The sequence below is a fragment of the Vicugna pacos genome, chromosome 14 (assembly GCF_048564905.1).
Source record: "Vicugna pacos chromosome 14, VicPac4, whole genome shotgun sequence".
Classification (NCBI taxonomy): Eukaryota; Metazoa; Chordata; class Mammalia; order Artiodactyla; family Camelidae; genus Vicugna; species Vicugna pacos.
In genome coordinates this window covers 47,391,720-47,412,688 of record NC_133000.1, presented here as the reverse complement: position 1 = coordinate 47,412,688, position 20,969 = coordinate 47,391,720, and the positions used below count along the sequence as shown (strand labels likewise).

Here is a 20,969-nt window from a genome sequence, read left to right as displayed (position 1 = left end):
GACGTGGCAGAAGTGATCAGTCCATTTGCTGTTAAGTCTTAGTAAAGGAATTCTCCAAGTGTCGCTGTGCTTAAGTCATTTCTTGGACTTTGCTTCTCTGAGTCACTATCTGATCCGCCAGGAGTTTCATCTGACTGGAATTAGACTGCGCTATTTATTGTTACACTTGGTGCTCTATGTTTACCACCTGTTTCAAACTCTCCAGTAGCTACACTGATAGCTGGACTTCAGGCAGTATACTGAAGTAATTCTTCCTCTTCAATATGCTTGGTAATATGACTGTAATTTATCTTTTTGCTTATAGCTTGAGCTTTCAAGCAGGACTTCAAATTATTAATCATTAGGGTTTTATATAAGATTTAATATACAGTGACCTAAACTGTAATGAAAATATTATTTATATACATTTATATTTATAATATTATATATATAATTTATAAGCACTTATTCCCAACCAAGGATGTTCGGAGGAGGTAGTCATGGTTTAGCTTGGTTTTAACAAGTAAAATAAAGTATCAAAAACTGGTAAATAAATAATTTATTTAGAAAAATTTCTTACCAGTTCTATTTTTAAAGACAGGTCCCATGCCAGTGCTATAAAGGTCAAAGTGTTGTAGTATGATCTTGAGTAATTTAGATTAGTAAGGCTTTACAATCCACAACCTTTAACAAGAATGTTCCATTATCGTGGCAAATACGATCGAACACTCATAAATATTTGTGTGAAATCATAAAACCTATAAAGGCATTTATGTGTGCATATCAACAAAATCCAAACCCTCTGTTATTTCTGTACTACCCAGGGTGAAAAGACCACACATGTAGCATAGTTCTTCTATTTTAAGCACACATGTGTCCATTTAACATTCCTAAAATTGGGAGCTCTTACAATCACTGATCTAGATTTGATGGCATGTTGTACTATTTTATCTACATGAAGTTACTTAGCTCACAAACTAGAAAAAAATTTAAATTATAACATAAAGATATTTGCTATGTGTCAAATGAGATAATATCAATCATACACACAAATCCATGTGTTATACAGCTGGCCTGGTTGAAAAGCAGCTCAGACAATTTCAGTCCCATAGCACTAGAAAGAATACCAGCAAGTTTTTAAAGGCTGTTCAGGGCTATTTAGACAACACAGTGGAAGCAGCCCAAGCTCTGCAGACTAAGACACCCCCTGAATCTAAATCCTAGCTCTCTTATTTGCCCAAGGTCAGAGAGCTAAGCAAGTTTCTCTTCTCTCTGACTCCCTTCATTTCAGTCATAGGAAGCAAAATGGAAATAGCTGGCTGGGCTGTTACTAGGTTAGAAATAACTAAGGTAAAACACCTGACAGACGGCTCGTATCATCCAGTTTGTTGAAACCTAACCAAGTATTTCTGAAATATTCTGGACACTCTAGTACAATGGTGCCCTCACCTAGTTGCCATTCATCACTCCAAATCCATCATTCCCTTAGAGTTGTCAACTACAAATCATTGCAGTGCTCAAGAGACGAAAGCATTAAGACTGAAGAATGCTTTTTCATCTTCTCCACTTAGGGTTTTAAGATCAAGGTAGAAGAGGAGTAGGTCGTGTGTCTCTTCTACACACACAGGATTCAGGGTCTGTATGCAGCGCATACCAAATATCCAATGGATGCGGTTGACAAGCTACAAGATAAAAAGCTCTACAGGTGAGAGAACTCTGCCCCTAGGCTAAGCCTCACATACCTGCCATCCACCCTCTGCAGCCCACGGGACCGTGCTGCCTCTGGCTACCCTTGCGGCAGTCATCGCCAACTCCAGCATCAATGGATATCAGTCTGTAGGGGATTTCTTTTTCCCCTGCCTCTTTCATGTTAGCAGAATGAAAAAGAGAATGGGAAATACAAGAAATGACATAGAGCTCTATTCTTTAACCTGGGATTGGCATACTCTGGACACCTACATTCAGTCAGCATACTAGTCCTACTTCTCCTCCAAGACAGGGACAAAGCCCTTCTGGTGAAATGAATTCTTCATCAAAATAAACAAGGATCTAAGGACCCTCAGGATCTGGTGCCTAACTCTTTGAAGCCTTACACAAATTTTCACATATCCTTGGTGTGTGTGCTCTACTGCACAACATTTTTGATATGAATACACACTATACACAAAATAGAGCAGCAGCTACCTACCTAGTAAAGATTCTTCCTTCTCAATATTAAGTCAAAAGAAGTCTGATAACATGTCAGCCAAATTGTCTACCCAGATACTGACTCTTTCGAAGATTATTTCTGTATCTCAGTAATGGAAAAAGAAAAAAATATACAGAACAAACGCATTTCAAGAAAGTCTAGAAGCCATCAATGTTATTAAAATGTAATGAAATGGTGAAATGTAATAACAGTGATACTTGATATTTAGGGATTTCTCCCCAAATTGCTGAAACTACACAGAGCAAGCTCTTGTTAAACTGATAGTGGTTAATGCAAACAGAGCTTAACTCAAAACAGCTGCTTCTCCCAGGTCACTCAGATCTCCCACTTCTTCCTTTTTTAAGAAAAACTGGCTTACCTGACGTGTTCATTCAAAGTATGTTTTTAATCTATTTCTTTTTTAATGGAATTTTATTACATTAACATATACATTTAATATCACAAGTGTACTTAAATTTATACAGCAAGTGTACTACCCTTAAAACTAAAGGTTTCTCAGTAACACTTTTGGAACATGATTTCTTAAGCTTACTGTGTACATTTGATCAGTAGTGTCTGAAGCAATGGTAAGCTCGTAAGAAAAAGTGATGGCCCCTCATCTTGCCTCCCAAATTCAGGAGGGATGCTAGAAATAAACCAATAAATAAAGAAAAGCTGGGATTTGGATCTGTGTTGTAGGATTGCTTGTGGCTTTGATTTTTTTTTGTTTTTTATGTATGGAAATAAAAACTTTTTAAGGAAATAAATCCAAATCAAACTAAAATATTTATAATATTTCAGAAAATATACTGAAAACTGAAGTCTCAATGATGTAATAAAATTGTATTGGTCTCACATACACGGGGCAAGAGCAGCTAACTTAGCTGTCTGTTCTCTGGTTTCTAGCCTTGCTATTCCAACAAAATAGAAAAACAGATAAAGTTGACTAAACATAAACATCATAAAAACATCTATTTTAATACCTGCTTCCTAATTGGAAGAAGACATAAATCCAAAAAGGCCTAAATTCTTATTAAAAATAAATAAAGAGTTTACAATTAATCATCACAATTTAAGTAGTCAGGGGCCAGGTTTTTTCCTCCACATTCTCTACAGGGTATACATATCTCCATAGGGTCAAGAATTCAAATTATAAAAATGATCACAATCGATAATTTAATACCATTTATTGAGCACTACTATATGTCAAGTACTATGCACTACATACATGACTTTATGTAAATCCTTACAACATCCTTGTGGGTAGGACTCTCCCCTAAATGATATTTTTGCTAAGCTCTAAGACAGCAGCAATTTCATCTCTCTTGTTCACTGAGAAGCAATGTAATCACAGGAAGGAAAAATAACCTGGCTAAGGTAATTCAGCCACCAGGCAATTGAATGGGCTGGGATTACACCCACATCTGGGGACACCTAAATCCCTGCTCTCTCTAAGAGGATTATCTGTTCATGACAGTTAATGCACATCGACTGAATTTCTGTTGCATCCTGGGTAAAGATGCCTAAGAAACTCAGCCTGGTGTACACTTGGAACAGTTCAAATGAACTGTTAAGAAATCTACCCGTTTCTGTGTGCTCCTGTTCTTCAAATGGCTTTTAACATGCCACAGTCAAAGGTAACTTGTGAATTTTTTTAAATTGACTTTGGCACTAAGCTAGGCAAAAGGTAAGAGGTACCAAGGCAGATTGCCTGACTGTGGAGGAAACAAGGCTTACTGTCAAGGTGTTGGCAAAACTACCTCCACTATTGGTCCCTGCTTTTAAAAATTGCTATTCCTTCTCCTTGAGCTTCTACAAGAAATTCCAACTACCTATATAACTACTATATTTTTCCACCCAAGTCTTAAGCATACATTTAGATTGGTGATGACATGAAAACATTAAAATGTGTCTAAAAACTTCATATGAATGTAAGCACGGAACACCTCTCAAACGTCAGTTAAAAACAGTATCAGTATTTACCATCTGCACATCAGCATAAGAATTAAAACTTCCACCAACTACTTTGGAAGGCACATGGTCCAAAAGTCCAATTCTAGGTTCACTCATGCAACTGAGCAGAAACACACATTCTTCTTTTAAACTGTATAAATTTTAGATTATGCTGTCATATTCTGGAATGATATGTGAAAGGCAATACAGAACTAAAGTTCAGTGACCGCTTTACCAGATCTTCTTGGCATTCTGAAAGATAAAGAAAGAGACGAAGACCTGGCAAAGAGAAATCAGTTTCCATCTTCAAAGCCTGGTTTTACGATTTCCAGGAAGTCTTTGTAATTAAAATCTGACTTTCAAATAAACATTTAAAACAAGGTATCAGGAATTAAGGAGACAAAGGGAGTAACACATTATCTCTGCCCTCAAAAAGTTTCAAGTCTAGATAAAAATTAGATACAGGTGGAAACAAGAAATGCTTTGAAAGCCCGGATGAGAAATTAGTGTCACCTCTGATTAGAAGTGTTTCCCAAATAAAAAGCTGAAATGACTGTTCATCTCTGTATTCCCAGAGAACCCTGTGTGTTTAACACAATGTCTTCTAACTGAACTCATGAGGACATTTCCTCCATTATAATGTGAACCCCGCTAAGGGCAGGACTCCATCTATGTCTGTAAAGTATAGGCCACAGAGAAGATGCTGAATCAACTGGGAAGCAATTGACTTTTCTGAAACCAAAATTTCCCCTTACTGGATTAAATGCCACTTTCTATTGCTCAAGCAGTAGAGCACAAGCTTAGCATGCATGAGGTCTTGGGTTTAATCCTCTAAAAAGAAAATAATAATAATAATAATAATAATAATAATAATAATAATAATAATAATAATAATAATTTAAAAACCTAATTACCTCCCCCAGAAAAGAAAAGAAAAAAAAATGCCACTTTCTACCCTGTAGCTCCAGAAATAGATGTGAGCTCACACACCTCACACCTATATCCTTCACTCAAATAATCAGTTTTTTTTTTCAAATAATCAGCTAAATCAGACCAGAATATAGCAGATAAAAAAGCAATGCTTAATACCTCTAGTCACTAATGAATCTCTCATTTTCAAAAATGACTGATAGGACTACGGATATTATATGTATGTGATTGTAAAAGTTTGATTAATTCCACACAGGCAGCCCAAAAGATAATTATGTGAAAAAAGAATCTCTTCCACAAAAATAGCTCTCTCTTTGGTTTAGCTCTTTGAAGGACCCTGTTATAAAACAAATGCTATCTGATCAGGGAAGCAAGTGCTACCACCCTCCCATGACTCAGGACAGTCGCTAACCAGGTGCGCCACTGAGATTCTTTGGAACAATGAATTTAGAACAGGTTGCTTTTGAAGATAAAGATCTTGGCCATAAAAGTCTACCATACGAAGTCTCACCTAGCAAGCCGAGACAGAATCAGGCCCCATGGTTTTTTGGATATGAGGGAGTTAGGGAGCTGAGGGAGGAGAGATGGCATCCAGAAACTTGTTGATTTGTCCAACAAATCAATTAAGAACTAGAAACACGTACCAGACAAAACTTCAGTTATTCTAGTTTGTCCCAGCAGACTCGTATCTCACAACCTTTCTCTGCAGCTAAACAGACTCTTAGATGTTCAAACTTTGCAATTAGAGACTGTTCGAAAATGTGGCCATAGATTTTTGCTGCTGGCCTTAAACAGGGCCTTGGCAACCCTGAACAATTAATGTTCCCCTTTCAGTAACTACTTAACACCAGAGAATGACTGAATGGGAAAAAGATGGATGCAGGGCAGTTAACTTCCTCTCTGTTTTATTCTATTCTAATTACTTGGTAGGAAGGGAGGGAACATTTTTAAATAGTATCATGAATTGACAGGTGGAAGTCACCGTGCTCAAGTTACAGATCCAAGTTTGGATACCATTAAGTTTGTTTTTCCTTTTTTTAAAACTGATTACGATATTAAGAAATACATTTGAAAGACACATCTAAAAAAAAACCAGGTTTAAATCAGAAAAAGTTGAAAATTATACAATTCAAAGTAGGTATATTTTTACTTACATGAATAAAAACCTAAAATAAATACACATACATACTCATCTCTCACGTCCAATTTGGCAGACTGTAAAAGAACGCCAGCTGGGGACCTGCTTCCTAAGACATGACTTTACAGTATTGCTGCAAAACCAAGAACCCTTTTGAAGCTCTAGAGAACAGTTAAATCCTTAAAATATCATTTTGAGCCGCCTTTATTTTCACAAGGGAAATATGTTAACGCTAATTTTGCTTCCCACTACTGTTCCTTTGGCAACTAGCACGTGTAAAAATAACAGATTTTTGATTTCTCTACCCTCCATTTGATAAATAGAACTTTAAAAAAAAAAATTCAGTCAATAGCATTTCAAGTCACGTTGTATACCAAATATCCTAAATAATGAAAAAGTAAATGTGTACTAAAACACACTTTTGTTTTGCATGACTGAAATACTGTATTCAAAAGCAATGCCATCCTGGAATTGTATTATGAACAGAATGTATCTAAGGAAGTGCGAAAAACTGGATTGAAGTGGTAAGGGGGTGGAGAGAAAAAAACATGTTTATAATCTGTTCAAATTCTCGGCTTAAAAATTTCAATATATAATTTGCTTAGAGCAATGTTTTAAGTACAGGACTTAGTTTGAGTCAAACTGCTAGAAATAAAATTAAAACCTTTAATGTTCAACCCTACCTTTCTGCCAACTTCAATCCCTCCAATACAGGACGTCTGGGCTACTCTGTTGAGTTGCTGTCCACAGCGAGTGACTGTGCCTCTTAACACCCAGATGCCACCACGAAGACCATGGCGCTTGCTACGGGAGCCCTCCCAAGGGCATGGCCTGGTGTGCCATCACTATGCTTGCTCTCCCACAGGCCTTTCATAGAAAGAAAGTAGGTGTGCAGAGGGAGTCACGCTGCCCTTGTCTCTGTGGACTGTGTGTGTTTCTAAGCTCAGTATGGATATTTGGTAAATGGCTAATAATAGGATGCAATTAATCATCGGTGCAGAAGCTAAATTTCATGACCTCAGTAAACGTCTCATCTAGGATAGGTTCAGCCTCAATCTACCATTCATGGAGGCTAAGTCACCAATTTGCTTCCTTCCCCTTTGGGGAAGAAAACTAATAAAGATAGACTCTTTAATTTCGACATTGCTAACTTGAATGGATAAGAGTCTCAATTGACTTTTGCGTATATGTAGCCCCGAAATAAATGGAATAATTCAAACGTATTTGGAAAAATTCAAACTGTTACTTCCTGCAAGAAGTAAAATAATTCAGTTAGAAAATTAATATGTATAATTACAGAAATATAAACAGTATCCTAGCTGTGTTTGACTAGCGAAAATTATTACACATTAAAATAGTAAATCTCAAATTGTTGGAAAATAAGATTTGTAGTTAGGGTCTGCATTATTGAAGCGAGTCAACAGCAATGGGTCTTTAAATTAATTGCCCCTCATGCTCACATACACACAACTCTCCGAGGCTGTGTGCCTTCTATGCTTTTCATCCTTGCTGTCCACTGACAAAGAAATATTTCCCATTTGCCAACATGTAGGTATGAACTGTCCTTTCCTGTTGGCTCTCAGTATGTCCTGCAAACATATATCTTAGATTACACTTGCAGCAAGACCAACAACAGGTCTGTGAACAGTTACTGCAGTCTAAGGGGTTGAATTTTGATAGAGCATTTAAAGTTATAAATAGTTTCCCACATTTTTGCTAATTTTAATGCATACAGACGGGCAGGATAATGCCTAAGTACTCACACATTACTGCACACTCCAATTACAATGAGCCTCTCCTTTAAATGAACAAATATACTAACACAGAAATACATAAGTTATTATACGTTTGGTTTGTTTTAATAGAGGCACTGGGGATTGAACCCAGGACTTCGTGCATGGTAAGCACACGATCTATCACTGAGCTATACTGCCCCGTAAGTTATTATACTAGCAGGTAAAAGTTTATATTTCAGCTGAGTGTGAAAGTTTGGGGGCCAGTATCCTACTTTCCCCATGGTTACCTTGCTGGCAGAGTGGAAACTTAAAAGACTCTACGTCAGGGCCTCTCAGCCTGAGCACTGTTGGTATTTGCGGTCAGCCATTCTCTGCTACAGGGGCTGTCCTGTTAAGTGAAGGGTATTTAGCAGCAACTCTGACCCTCTGGATGGCAGTAGCGCCCCCATCCCAGCTATAACAACCAAAACCGTGTCCAGACGTTGCCAGATGACCCCTGGGGGGCATAAAAATGCTCCCAGTTGAGAACCACAGGTCTAATCAACACCAAGTCCTTTAATCTACAATAAGGATAAGACAAGATCTTTGACCTACAGGAGTCTCCACATTACATAAGAACAGAAACTAAAAAGAAACACATTACGATTTCATAAGCAATTATTTGCTCTCCTTCACACACGCCTCCTTTTATAAAAATGCTATCTCTGGGCATAAGAGCTCAGGCCAACATGTTTAAATGAGCCATTTGCTAGCTTCTTTGTGTCTCAACCCTGCCCTTCCTTCCCACGGTCAACCCCTGCGCTCTTTGGTCCAACAGGATGGAACTGTCACGGGCAATCGACGCTCTTAAGAAAGCTGAGGTCCTCACTGCGGCATTCTCACTAGTACTATGTGGACACACCTCGCTTTTATGCACTTGTGGTTTCCACTGAAACAAGTTGTTCTGCATACTTCCTACCACCGCCGTAACTACGTGACCTCCTGGTTTCAGTTTGTCAGTAATTAATTTCATTGAAGGCTGAGCCCAGATACTGATTTTTCCTTAGCACTTCAGATGCAATGTCTCGTGAAACAGGCTCCAGGCAAGTTTTGCTCAGAGTGCTCTTGGAATTAGACGCCAACAAATATGTTTTACTTAGTCCACAGCCTACTCAAACATCGGCTTCAGAGTTTCAAAACAGTATGATTCCAGGGGGAAAAGACGTTTATTCTGAATGGACAGCAACAACTTAAGAAAAACACTTTCAAAGTCAAAAATTTCTTTGCCCATCAGATAGATCTTATGAGAGAATGCTGATTAGAAAAAATAAAATAAATTCATCCATATAGATATTTTTCATGGAAATTAAACATGACCTCAAACACTGCAGAAGTAAACATGCCATTTTGGTGATGAAACCTAGGATCTCTCAACTGTCTTCCAATTAATCAGAAATGCTGATTGACTCGTCCCTGCTAGGAACATATCTCTGCTATGTAGTTCAGAAACCCCTTATTCAAAAGAACCAGACGCATATAGGTTCAAAATGTTCATTTGAAAACATATAGTTGCTTTTAAAAGGTAAACCCTACCCAGGTTTTTAGGTTATACTCCTAAGAGACAATGTATACTATAAAAGATGTTTATAAACAGGGTTACTCTTCTTTAGAAAAAAAATTGGCCCTATTTAAGATTTTATAGTCAACTTTTTAACAGCTATTAAAGCAATTACAACAGGGATATTAACCATTCAAATTAAGTCTTTGAATTGGCAAAAGCTAATTTTTCCATTTCTATTATTTCTATAGCTAAAATAAGATGTTTATTTTTCCTCTTGAAAAAATGCTAATTAGGTTTAAGAGCCATGATAAGGGGAAAGCCATTATTACAAAATTAAATCATTTTCCTGTCACATTTATCTGGCAGCATGGGTTTATTATGATTCACTGACAGCGAATTCAATTTATAAGAAAAAAAAAATCTCACAAGAGTTTAAAACCAGATTTTCTGAAACCATATATACTAACATACAAACACCATTTTCCATCTAAAACACACACAAACACCTGTTTGCATGTTTTCAAGCCCTCCTCACTTTCACTTTCTCATCCATATCATTAAAATAGTGAAAAACAGTTCATTTTTCAAAATCAGTGACGACTGACCAAGGTCATTAGTGTTAATGCTGGTCCCAGGCACGGCTGCCTTCCAAATATTAAGTCTCTTTTATCACTGTCCCACTCTCATTTTTATGTGAGCAAATTATGCCTTAATCTCAAACAATTCTTTTTACTCTGTAAGCTATCACATAGCCTCACCATTAGCAACCAAACACTACCATGTTGGACTAGCATTAAAATATAAACTACTATTTCAGTTAGTACAGAGATTTAAAATAATAACATCATGGTCTCGATTATAGATAGCTTCATACTCAGTCCCTAAGCTCTTTTCTTAAATGCTGTTCTGGAATGTGAACACAGGAAGACAGAGGAACGATCCTTCAGTAATCATGATCTCTCAGGAATTCTTTACACTTAAGCTACAAGCCCTAAGTTTAAAATATATATAGAAACCAGTGAAACTTACTTGACAGTGACTCGATTTGATAAATCCTGTAGATCCCCAGGATGGAAAAGCTGGGCTTCTTTCAATCCAATCTGTTCACAAGCTTTCAAAAAAACGTTTATATTATCCTGTGAAGAGAAGTGGAAAGTGATTGCTTAGCCTAGCTCTCTCTCAGACAAAGGTTACAAATTTTTATGATATAACTTCCCAGCTTCAAAGTCCAATTACAGCCAGCCAAAAAAAAAAGAAAGAAAAAGAAAGGAGGCAGCAAGACCAATGCATTCATGTATTCAAAAAAAATAAGAATACGTGGGCATGTGTAGCCTTTCCGTCTCCCAGAGCATAAACAGAAGTGCTCTCTTATGCTGGGCATATGCCGTTTCTGTGATCTTTGTGACTGGCACGTTAAACATTACCTGTTATAGGACAAGTGCCTGGCCACTGAGCAGTCATCTACACTTTGATGTCAGCTCTGCTCTGCAAACAAACGCCCTCTTCCCAGCTTCGCACGACAAGCCTCACCTCTCCTCTTTAAAAATAACTCCAGCTACTGACATTCACCCACCCAGAAACTGTTGGCAGAGAAGAAATAAGAGGAGGAACATTCTGTTTCTATGATTACAAATTACAGAACGCCTGTGGAATACCACACCTGGAATCCGGGGTTGGTTGCTGGGCCGGCTCTTGACAGACAGGGAAAGCACACTATGGAACCCGGGGGAAGCCCAGGGCTCATTGGCTGAATGGCAGGGTTTAGTTGCGGTCCATTACTCATGCCCGGCCTGCACCTGCCTCGGGAGCTGCCTCCACAACCTGAAATCTACGGTGCCCTCCTATCTAGTTTCAAAAACCAAATCCTCCATTCACAAACCCATGCTTTTCATTCACGTAAATTGCTACACAAACACTGACTACAATAGGGACATCGGGTGAACAAAATGAGCTGGAGCTTCGCTCTTTACTTCCCTTAAAAAAGAAAACCCTTTATGGGGCTGAGCTTGTGCAGATGCCTGTGATTCTCCACCTTTTCTTTGTGAGAGTTCTCTGGTAAGGGAATGGCCTCCAGGCATGCCAGGATGGGCGGGTCCACTCACACCTGGCAACGCCACATCTGGGATGTGAGCCTTAGGGCCCCTGAAACCTCACCTCCCTCCCTACCAGCTGGCTGTGAGGGACCAGAAGATGACCTGTCACTTGGAGAAAGGCAGTTACTCTTTCCCGTGTTGGAAAGCTCATCCCCACAGGAAGAAAAGGCAGGGTGGGATAGCAGAGCTGTGGGGGAATGACAGGAAGGGAAACAAAGGGAAATGAAGAGGCGAAATTCAACAGCTTAGATTCTTGGAGAGGAAGGGGGCTTAGGGAAAGGGGAAGCAAACATATGGCAGAGAAAAGCAATACTGCTAAGGAACTCAGGGACTTTTTTTTTTAAGTCTATCTGAAGAGGTAGGAAGTTACTCTGGTGTACCGGCAGTAAAAGGCAGTGTGAACCGCCTAGCCGAAAGCTGCAATCCATGATTCATTTTAAATGAGAGGTCAAAGATTAAAGGAACTTAAGTCAAAAGTTGAACAGCTCAATGGAAGGCATTCAATCTGACTTTGTGGAAAAACGGGAAGCAGTAATGTATCGGCAAGATTCCAGGAGGGGCAAAAGTGATCATTTTCTTAAGCTCACGTAATTTCTAAAACCTATGTTATCTAACTACCAGATGATTCAAATGAATGATTCTAAAACTGACCCAACAAGAAGAAATGATTTGGCGTACAAGTACCCCAAATCCTACAGGAAGCAAATCTCACTCCAAGAAAGGAAAAATAATCCCTCAGGAGCCTTCCCACAAAATCAGTTTGGTTCTGAACATTTAAAATGTTATAAAACATAAATTAAATTAAAAGTAAACCTACTGAGCAGACAACCCAAATAATTCTTCACACATCTTATAAAAATATAATAGCATTCATCCAGTTGACAAATACGTACAGACTGATAAGGAGAGATAAAGTCACACACACCTCAAACCCACCCAAGTATTTAGACAGAAACCACTTAAAATCTAAAGTGACTACATTTCACTGAACACAAAGGACAAAAGACAATGAATATGATTAAATTCTAGTTTTAAATAAAACCTTCATACTAAAAAGAATCTTCTTAACAGTTCAATGATGCTCAGGTTTAAAAACAGACAAACGTCATGAACAAAGTCACACATGGCCTATGTCGCAGGAACAGGTTGCACCAAGAACAGAATTGTAACCTAAATCATGCTTGCTGGACTTGAGCCCGCCGGTAATTTTTTTTTTTTTTTTTGTAATTTCAAAGGGCCTAGGCAGAGACTTGCCTAAGGAGAGATAGGAAATTATTTTTTTTTCAACAATGAGAATTTTTAATGCTACAAACATGTTGGAAAAATTAATTTAACCCTACAAATTCTGCACCAACAAGATATCCTATGCCCAGGATTTTACTGAAGGGAAACGAAGGTTCACAAAAAATAGGTCCATAGCAATTTTTATAGTTCACTTCTATAACTGATTTATAAGTTTCCAATACCGTCTTGAGAAATAGGGCCTAATGAATATTCAAACTAAGTAAAAGATTCCCCTCACTTACCATATTCCTTTCACCACTAAGAAGACATAACCCAGGCATTTGCAGAATATAGAGAAAGGTCATCATTTCGTGGTGTGATCTAAGAATTCCAGTATATTTTGGATGAGAGAAGTTGACCACGGAGGAGTTCACTCTTGTGCACAGAATGAGAAGTTGGAGGAACTCTGATTAAAGGAGAGGCTGGCCCTGCTTCTACTGGCTTCAATGCAGCTCAGGTGTTGATCCTTTGAAATGGATGCCTGAGTGGAGGGGAGGGAAAAGCAAGTCCTTGATACCTAGACCCAACCCTGGGAAAAGGATTAACAGGTCTTGGTGCTCGGTCTCCTGAATGGTTTGAAAATGCCCCTTGGGACGTGTGGATTCTGATGACCTCTTCCAGGAACTTGAGCACTTTTAGCATCTCTGCCATCTCTTCTTCTTTAGACTGTAGGAATCTTGGACCAGTTCTTGGACCAGAGAATGGAGTTCCTTCCTCAAAAGCTCGTTGATCCTCATTTTTCTGCCAGTATCAGCGAGGCTAAGTATATTTCATGAATCTCTGTCAAGCCTGGAATTCTCTACAGATGTCTCCATGCCAGCATTCTCCTTTTTAGCACCACAAATCTCATCAATGAGTTGGCATTTCTCCTCAATCAGTGCAGCCAGTGTTTTTGCCATCTTCTCTTTGTGTCTCCCATATAGTTGACTTCTACAAGACTGAGCAAGTCTGAAAGTACCTGAGACTTCCACCAATATGCTGATGACAGGCAGACATGCCACTATCTGCCCTTCTAGGTTCTGGAAAGTGAACCGTGAACTCAGGCCTTTGAGCAGCAGCAACACCACGGCCTCACTCAGCTTCCCAAAGAAGAGCCCTAAGCCAAGCTACACAGAGGATGGCAGCCCCTCCATGGCACTGATCCACCACAGGGCTCTGCCCCGTTACCGTGGATTCACCAGCCACAAGAAGCTCTGGGGAACACACCAACATTCCACCTGGAACCTAGACAGCAACTGACATCCCGGATAGGGCAGGTATCTTGTCAGTGTTGGGGGAGGGGTTGCATCAGAGGAGAGGTTTGTAACAAAAATGTGATTCTCTCCATTAGGGTCTAATGGTCATTTTTTCCTTCCCTCTTTCCTTTTGTGTTGATCTCAATACACAATACAAACGCAGCGAAGTGTATTCATGTTAAGTTTATGGTTTCACACATCTTTAACCTTCCTTTTTCTTTTAATTTTATTTTATGAGTTATAGTCAGTTTACAATGTTGTGTCAATTTCCAGTGTAGAACTAAATTTTTCAGTTATACATGAACATACATATATTCATTGACGTATTCTTTTTCACTGTGAGCTACCACAAGACCTGCTGTGGGGAGGGGGGTGGGAAGGGACAGACTGGGAGTTCAAAATTTGTAGATACTGACAGTTACATATAGAATAGATAAACAAGATTATACTGTATAGCACAGGGAAATATATACAAGTGTTTCCATGTCTTGGCTATTGTAAATAATGCTACTGTGAACATTGGGGTGCAGATGTCATCCTGAAGTAGGGTTCCTTCTGGATATATGCCCAGGAGTGGGATGACTGGGTCATATGGTAAGTCTATTCCTAGTCTTTTGAGGAATCTCCATACTGTTTTCCATAGTGGCTGCACCAAACTGCATTCCCACCAGCAGTTTGGGAGGGTTCCCTTTTCTCCATAGCCTCTCCAGCATTTGTCATTTGTGGACTTTTGAATGATGGCCATTTTGACTGGTGTGAGGTGATACCTCATTGTTGTTTTGATTTGCATTTCTCTGATAATTAGTGCTATGGAGCATTTTTTCATGTGCCTATTGATCATTTGTATTTCTTCCTTGGAGAATTGCTTGTTTAGGTCTTCTGCCCATCTTTGGATAGGGTTGTTTGTTTTTTTCTTATTAAGTTAAATGAGCTGCTTATATATTCTGGAGATCAAGCCTTTGTCAGTTTCATCATTTACAAAAATTTTCTCCCATTCCATAGGTGGTCATTTTGTATTGCTTATGGTTTCCTTTCCTGTGCAAAAGCTTGTAAGTTTAATTAGTTTCCACTTATTTATTCTTGCTTTCATTTCTATTGCTTGAGTAGACTGCCCTAAGAGAACATTTTTGAGATGTATGTGAGATAATGTTTTGCTTATGTTTTCTTCTAGGAGGTTTATTGTATCTTGTCTTATGTTTAAGTCTTTGATCCATTTTGAGTTTATGTATGGTATAAGGGAATGTTCTAGCTTCATTGATTTACATGCAGCTGTCCAAGAAAATTATTAAATAAAATTTTCATCTGTTGAAATGCCAAGAAGCCATAACCAGCTCAACATATTAAAAGTGAACAATTTAGTCCTCATTTAATGGAATCATTTTCACCTGAAACTAGTAAAGATAAATAAAAGTGAAAACAAAGAACAAACTTAAAATGAATTTTATTTCATTCACCTGGTAGCCAGGACTCCAAGTTAGCTCTACCACTGACCAACTGTGTGGCTTTGGAAACATTAGTCAACCTTTCTGGCCTCATTTGCCTCATCTGTGAAATGGGTGGTTTGTGGATCTGTAACCCATTACAAGGGACAAACACCTCTCTATCAGAGGAGGGAAGCCCAGCCCTGCACACAAATATTTCACAGCCCAATTTACATAAAAATCTTCAAATCAAAAGCTGGCACTAAACATCTGCAATTCCTACACTTCGAGAACCAAAATAAGCTTCACAAAAAAACAAACAAAAAATGATGATCCCTGAAGATCTGGAACAGCTCCTTTTAGTTTTAAATTTGTCTAAGACCTGAATAAAACCAGACACTATATAAACAGAAAATGATGTTTTCTGAAGATTCATATTCTCACCAATCCCTCCTCCACCCCTTAGGCCTGAATCAATTATAATGGCAGTCAACAGGTGTCGGGTGGAGGGGGCCAGGGTAAATGAGAGATTAATGAATCAGGAATGGTACTTGCTAACAACTGAGGCAAGATGAGGAAGCTATGAACATTTACCAAGATTCCCAGATTGATTTTATCCCATTGTGGTATCTCTATTGATCATCTACTGTTTCACAGCAAGTTATCCAAAACTTTGTAGCTTAAAACCATAGACACAATTTTCACACAGTTTCTAAAGGTCAGGAATTGGGGAATGACCCAAGTTGGATGGCTCTAGCTTAGAGGTCTTTCATCAGGTTGGAGACAAGATGTCAGATGGAACTACAGTCAAGACCTTCCTGGGGCTTGAAGGAGCCACTTCTAAGGTGGCTTATTCACAGCTGTCAAATCAAGGCTGATTGTTGGCAAGAAGCCTCAGTTCTTCACCAAATGGACATCTCCATAGAGTTGGTTGACAAGTGACTCAAGAGAAAGCAAGACGGAAGCTGAAGTGTCTCATGACCTAGATTTTCAAGTCACATTTCATTATTTCCTCAGCATCCTGGTTACAAAGGTCAGCTGCATTCAGTGTAGGAAGGACTACACAAGGGCATAAACAGCAGGTGGTGAGATTCATTGGAGACCATTTTGCAGATTTGGTAGCACAGTTTACTTTCTGGGCCCCAAGATTCATGTCCCTCCCACATGCAAATACATCAAACCCCTCTCGAGGCACTAAAAATTCTCATCCCTTAACAAGGTGAGCTCCAAGTTCAGAATCTCATCATCGAAATCAAACCAGATCCATGTGGCAGGGCACCTCAGGTGTCATTCAGGACAGCCCCTGGATACAGTTCCTCTCAACTCAAATGTCAGTGAACTAAAGCAACAAGTTACCTGCCCCACACACACCCAACACACAATGGTGTCGGGTAATGGCTTGACATACTCCAGCTCTATGTGTGGAGAAATCAAAGAAACACTCGTCCACAAAAATTCTGAAATTCTGCAAAGCATAGATTAGTAGGTCCTTCATTAGGATTCAAGGTCAGAGAACACTTCCTTTACAGCTTTTTGCTTCACCCTCTGGACTCTTGGTTCCACTTTAAAAATGATCTTTCCATTTCCTGGAAAAGTAGCTTGTGTTTGCAGGAGTGTAGCCTTCTCAGTCTGCTTCCTGTCTGTGGAAGTTTGGAGGACTAAAAGTCTTTTTTATTTTGTAATCCTTTGTCCCTTTCAGTCTAAGTTTACAAAGTTTCTGCAAATACCACTCCCTCAAAAGTACTATATGTCTTCTGTGAATCTTATTGGACTTCATTAGACAAAAGCCACAACCACAAATCCCTTCAAGACAAGCCCTTCTCTACTTCGGTCGGCTGAGATGACAGAGCGATAACACCTTAAGCTCCTTAGAAACCCTACTGCTAGACTGGACAGATTTCCAAGGCACTGCTTTGGATCTAAGATCTTAAGGATTTTACAGCCACCCCCTCAGCTTCATCTTTAAACCACCTTATTTTCCTGCCAGTGCTTTGAATTTGGTCTTTGCCTGAAACCATTTCTCAATTCTCTCCATTTTTTCTGGAAAAACTCAACATTTATTAACTTAAAGAGGCTGGTAACTCTCAAAACCTGCAATTCCCGTGCCCCCTTGTGTTTCTCAGCCTGCCCTTGACTTTATCTCTCACATTTCACTGTAGTCACCAAGAGGCCAGGCAGTGCCTTAACACTCCACCTGGAAATCATTTCAGCTACACCACCTAGTTAATTAGGTACTATATATATATATATATACACACACACATATACATATGTATATGTATATAGGTACTATATATATATACATATATATGTATAACAATCACTATGCTGCACATCAGAAAGTAACATTGTAAATCAACTATACTTCAAAAAAAAAAATTTCCTAAGTGTACGGGGTCAATAACTGTCATAAACAAAAATGGGTTCTTTAAGTAAAGACAAGATTAATACGAGATTTCAGAAGCCCTGATAAGATCAAAATCCTAACTAGTTCTAAAAAAGAGTGAAGCTGTGCTCAGGGCTGTGACCTGAGGCGCATACATGCAACACCTTAAACCGAAGCTCCCAGAATGGTGTCACTTGGAAGTGTTTCCCATCAATGAACCAAGAGCTCCTCCCGTGCTCAGTCTGACCTATTATTCCCAGTAAAGTTCTAGGCCTACTTTAAGCAAGATTTTTCAATTAAAAAAAAATTTTTTTAAAGAGCATGTTATCCAGTTCCTCCAAACCTGAGCATATGGTGGTGCTGATCAATTCATCCTGAGGCCAAGAGACTTGGCAACCTCGATTTCTTCTTCTTTTTTTTTTTTTTTAACAACATGGTACCAAAGCCTCTCTCTACTTCTGGAATTGACAGTGCCAAAAAGTTAGCAGTTATGTGCCAGTACTCAAGAGGTTGTAATCATTGCTGGAGGCAGAGAAACTGAACTGAAGTCCACACTTTAGAATAACGGTCTCCAGTTAGCCACGTCAGACTCACCAAAGGGGCACACAGAGTCACCCCTTGGGTAATGCTGATGCACAAATTAAAGAACTGCTGGCTTAGCCTCTTGCTACTCAATGTGCGGTCCACACACCATCTGACAGGCCTGTCAGAAATGCAGATACTGTAGCTCCACCCCGGGGCTACTGAATCAGAATCCACATTCTAAGATACTCTTCCAGGTGATTAGAGTCTTTGTAGACAAGTTTTCTAGTAAATAACAAAATGAGGAAACTATTTCCAAGTATGATTTAAAGCCATGTTTCTCCCAGGTGAACGTGAGTCACCTAAGGATGACAGAGCTCCCCCATCAGATCATCACCAAAAGTACCTGAATTCCGTCCTTATGATACACTAATTGGGATCAATCAAAATTTTTCGAAAGCAACTCCCAAACAGCAGAGTGACAACAATATCTCCAAATCTGCATTTTAAGTATAGTTTCCGTTAAGAAAGCAGTTTAGTCACAATTTTGATCAGCTGGCACTAATTTTTTTTAAAAGTTATTTGGGAGAATTCATCCTCTATTTTATGGCTTAGCTAATAAAACAAAAGCTCTGAAGCAGCACGCCAACAATTCATGACTATAACATGCAGGTAAACACAGATCCAGCTCCCATAGTTACTTGTGAAGAAAATGAACAGCCGGTCTCTAAGTTTTCCTTGGGTCCCTATTTCTCCCCAGAAGAAAACAGGCTCCATCATTTGCTGCTAAGAAAGGTACCGAAGACAAGGAGAGCAGCCACATTTTGACACGTGTGGAAATGGGAACAGGAACCCACCAGGAACACTTAGAAGGAAGTGCCCAGTGACACTGAGGGTCCGGGGGATTATACGTGACAACTACGCCAGCATCCTGGCAATGTGATTTTTCCCCAGCACTGCTCCACAGAGCAGGAGCAAAGACCAGACCGAGAGAGACAAAACGGAGAGCTGGCAAGTTAGGGCAGCAACAGGTCAAAGAAATGGGGGGAGGGGGAGGGCTGAGTGCTCTGGTAAAAGGCAGAAAAAGTTATTGAAATGCCTGGTCAACTCGGTTACAATTAACTACACAGGAGCAGTAACTGGCTTTGTCAAACTGCAGCATGAATTAAGGTACAGTCTTGCATATCGTTCAAACTAAACTTTACAGCAAAAATGAAGTAATTCTAACACTTACCTCCTCTGTTAAAGAAAAAAAAATGCTGACGTAGATGCTTCAGAAGTCATGTCAAAGAACAGATTTTGGCGGTTGCCAGATGTGGAGGGTCGGGGGACAAGATGGGAATAAAATCAATGTTCTGTCCTCGAATTATCCATGTTGTATGTTCCAAAGTAGAACAAGGAATTGCTTAAAGAAACGTGTCGTAATGATGCTAAAATGCCTATTTTATGAATCAATAAAAACATGTCTAATGAAGGAGAACTACTCAGTAAACTTTTAGAGGCTGCTGGGAATTCATGCTCATCAGCACAGCGGCCCCCACCCCCCTTGAGAGAATCTTTCACAGGTGATGTGTCTGCCCTCATTTAAGCCTTTCCAGCCCCAGGGACTCCCTGCTTTATGAGGCTGACTCACTTTTAGTCATTTCCATGTCAAAAAAAAGTCCAAAGACTCCCTCACTGTAATTGTAAAATACTGATCCTAACTCTGTTTGCTAATGCGAAATACATCTTGTCTTTCTCCCACAGGAGAGCCTCTGAGCTACTTAAGAGAGCTCTCCTGCCTCACACAATCCACGTGTTCCCCCCACCTCACATCTCTTTAAAGATCCCTGGTTTCCTCCACATCCCTGGCCCCTCATGTGACACATTTTTTTCAATTCTCATATTATCCCACTGGCCCTCCAATTTTAATAACAGCTGATTTTCCCAAAATCCTCAACTCATGAAAAGACGCTTATAAAGTCTTGTTATTCCCATTTTACACATGGGGAAACTGAAGTGTAAGAAGGATATGACTTGCCTAAGGTCATACAGTAAGTGGGGGAGCTGGGATTCAAACCAAACAGTTCAGGTCCATGCACTGTATTAATTTCCCATTGCTGCTGTAACAAATTACCACAACTTAATGGCTTAAAACAAGATAAGTTTACTGTTCTACAGTTCTGTAGGTTAGAAGTTCAAAATCAGTCTTGCTGGGCTAAAGTCAAGGTGTTGGCACTGCTACATTCCTTCTGGAGGCTCTGGGAGAAAATCCATTTCCTTTTCCTTTCTGAGGTCCCGTTCCTCCATCTTCAAAACCAGCAGCCTTGGGCTGAGTGTTCCTCCCACGACCATCTCTCTGGTTCTCACTCCCTCTTCCACTTGTCAGGACCTTTGTGATTCTTCTGGGTCCAGCTGACTAATCCAGGCTCCTCCCCCTCCTCAAGATCAACTGATTAGCAATCATAATTCCACCTGAAACCTAATGTGTCCTCGCCTTGCAACATACTCACAGGTTCAATGGATTTGAGTGCAAACACCTTTGAGAGCTGTTCTGCCTACAACTATCATACCTCCTGAAAGAC

The 20,969-nt window shown here is 39.4% G+C and overlaps 1 protein-coding gene across 7 annotated transcripts in view; it reads right to left on the bottom strand.

Moving 5' to 3' along the window:
- LMO7 (LIM domain 7) overlaps positions 1-20,969 on the bottom strand; it is a 182,569-nt gene that overhangs the window by 79,423 nt on the left and 82,177 nt on the right. For 5 of the 7 annotated variants that reach the window (XM_072976365.1, XM_072976364.1, XM_015244437.3 and 2 more), the window contains one exon: positions 10,494-10,600. In XM_072976365.1, the coding sequence (XP_072832466.1) occupies positions 10,494-10,600 (107 nt within the window). Of the gene's footprint in view, positions 1-10,493; positions 10,601-11,124; positions 11,384-20,969 lie in introns of those variants that run through there. The other 2 variants (XM_031684462.2, XM_072976366.1) reach the window with 2 other exon arrangements.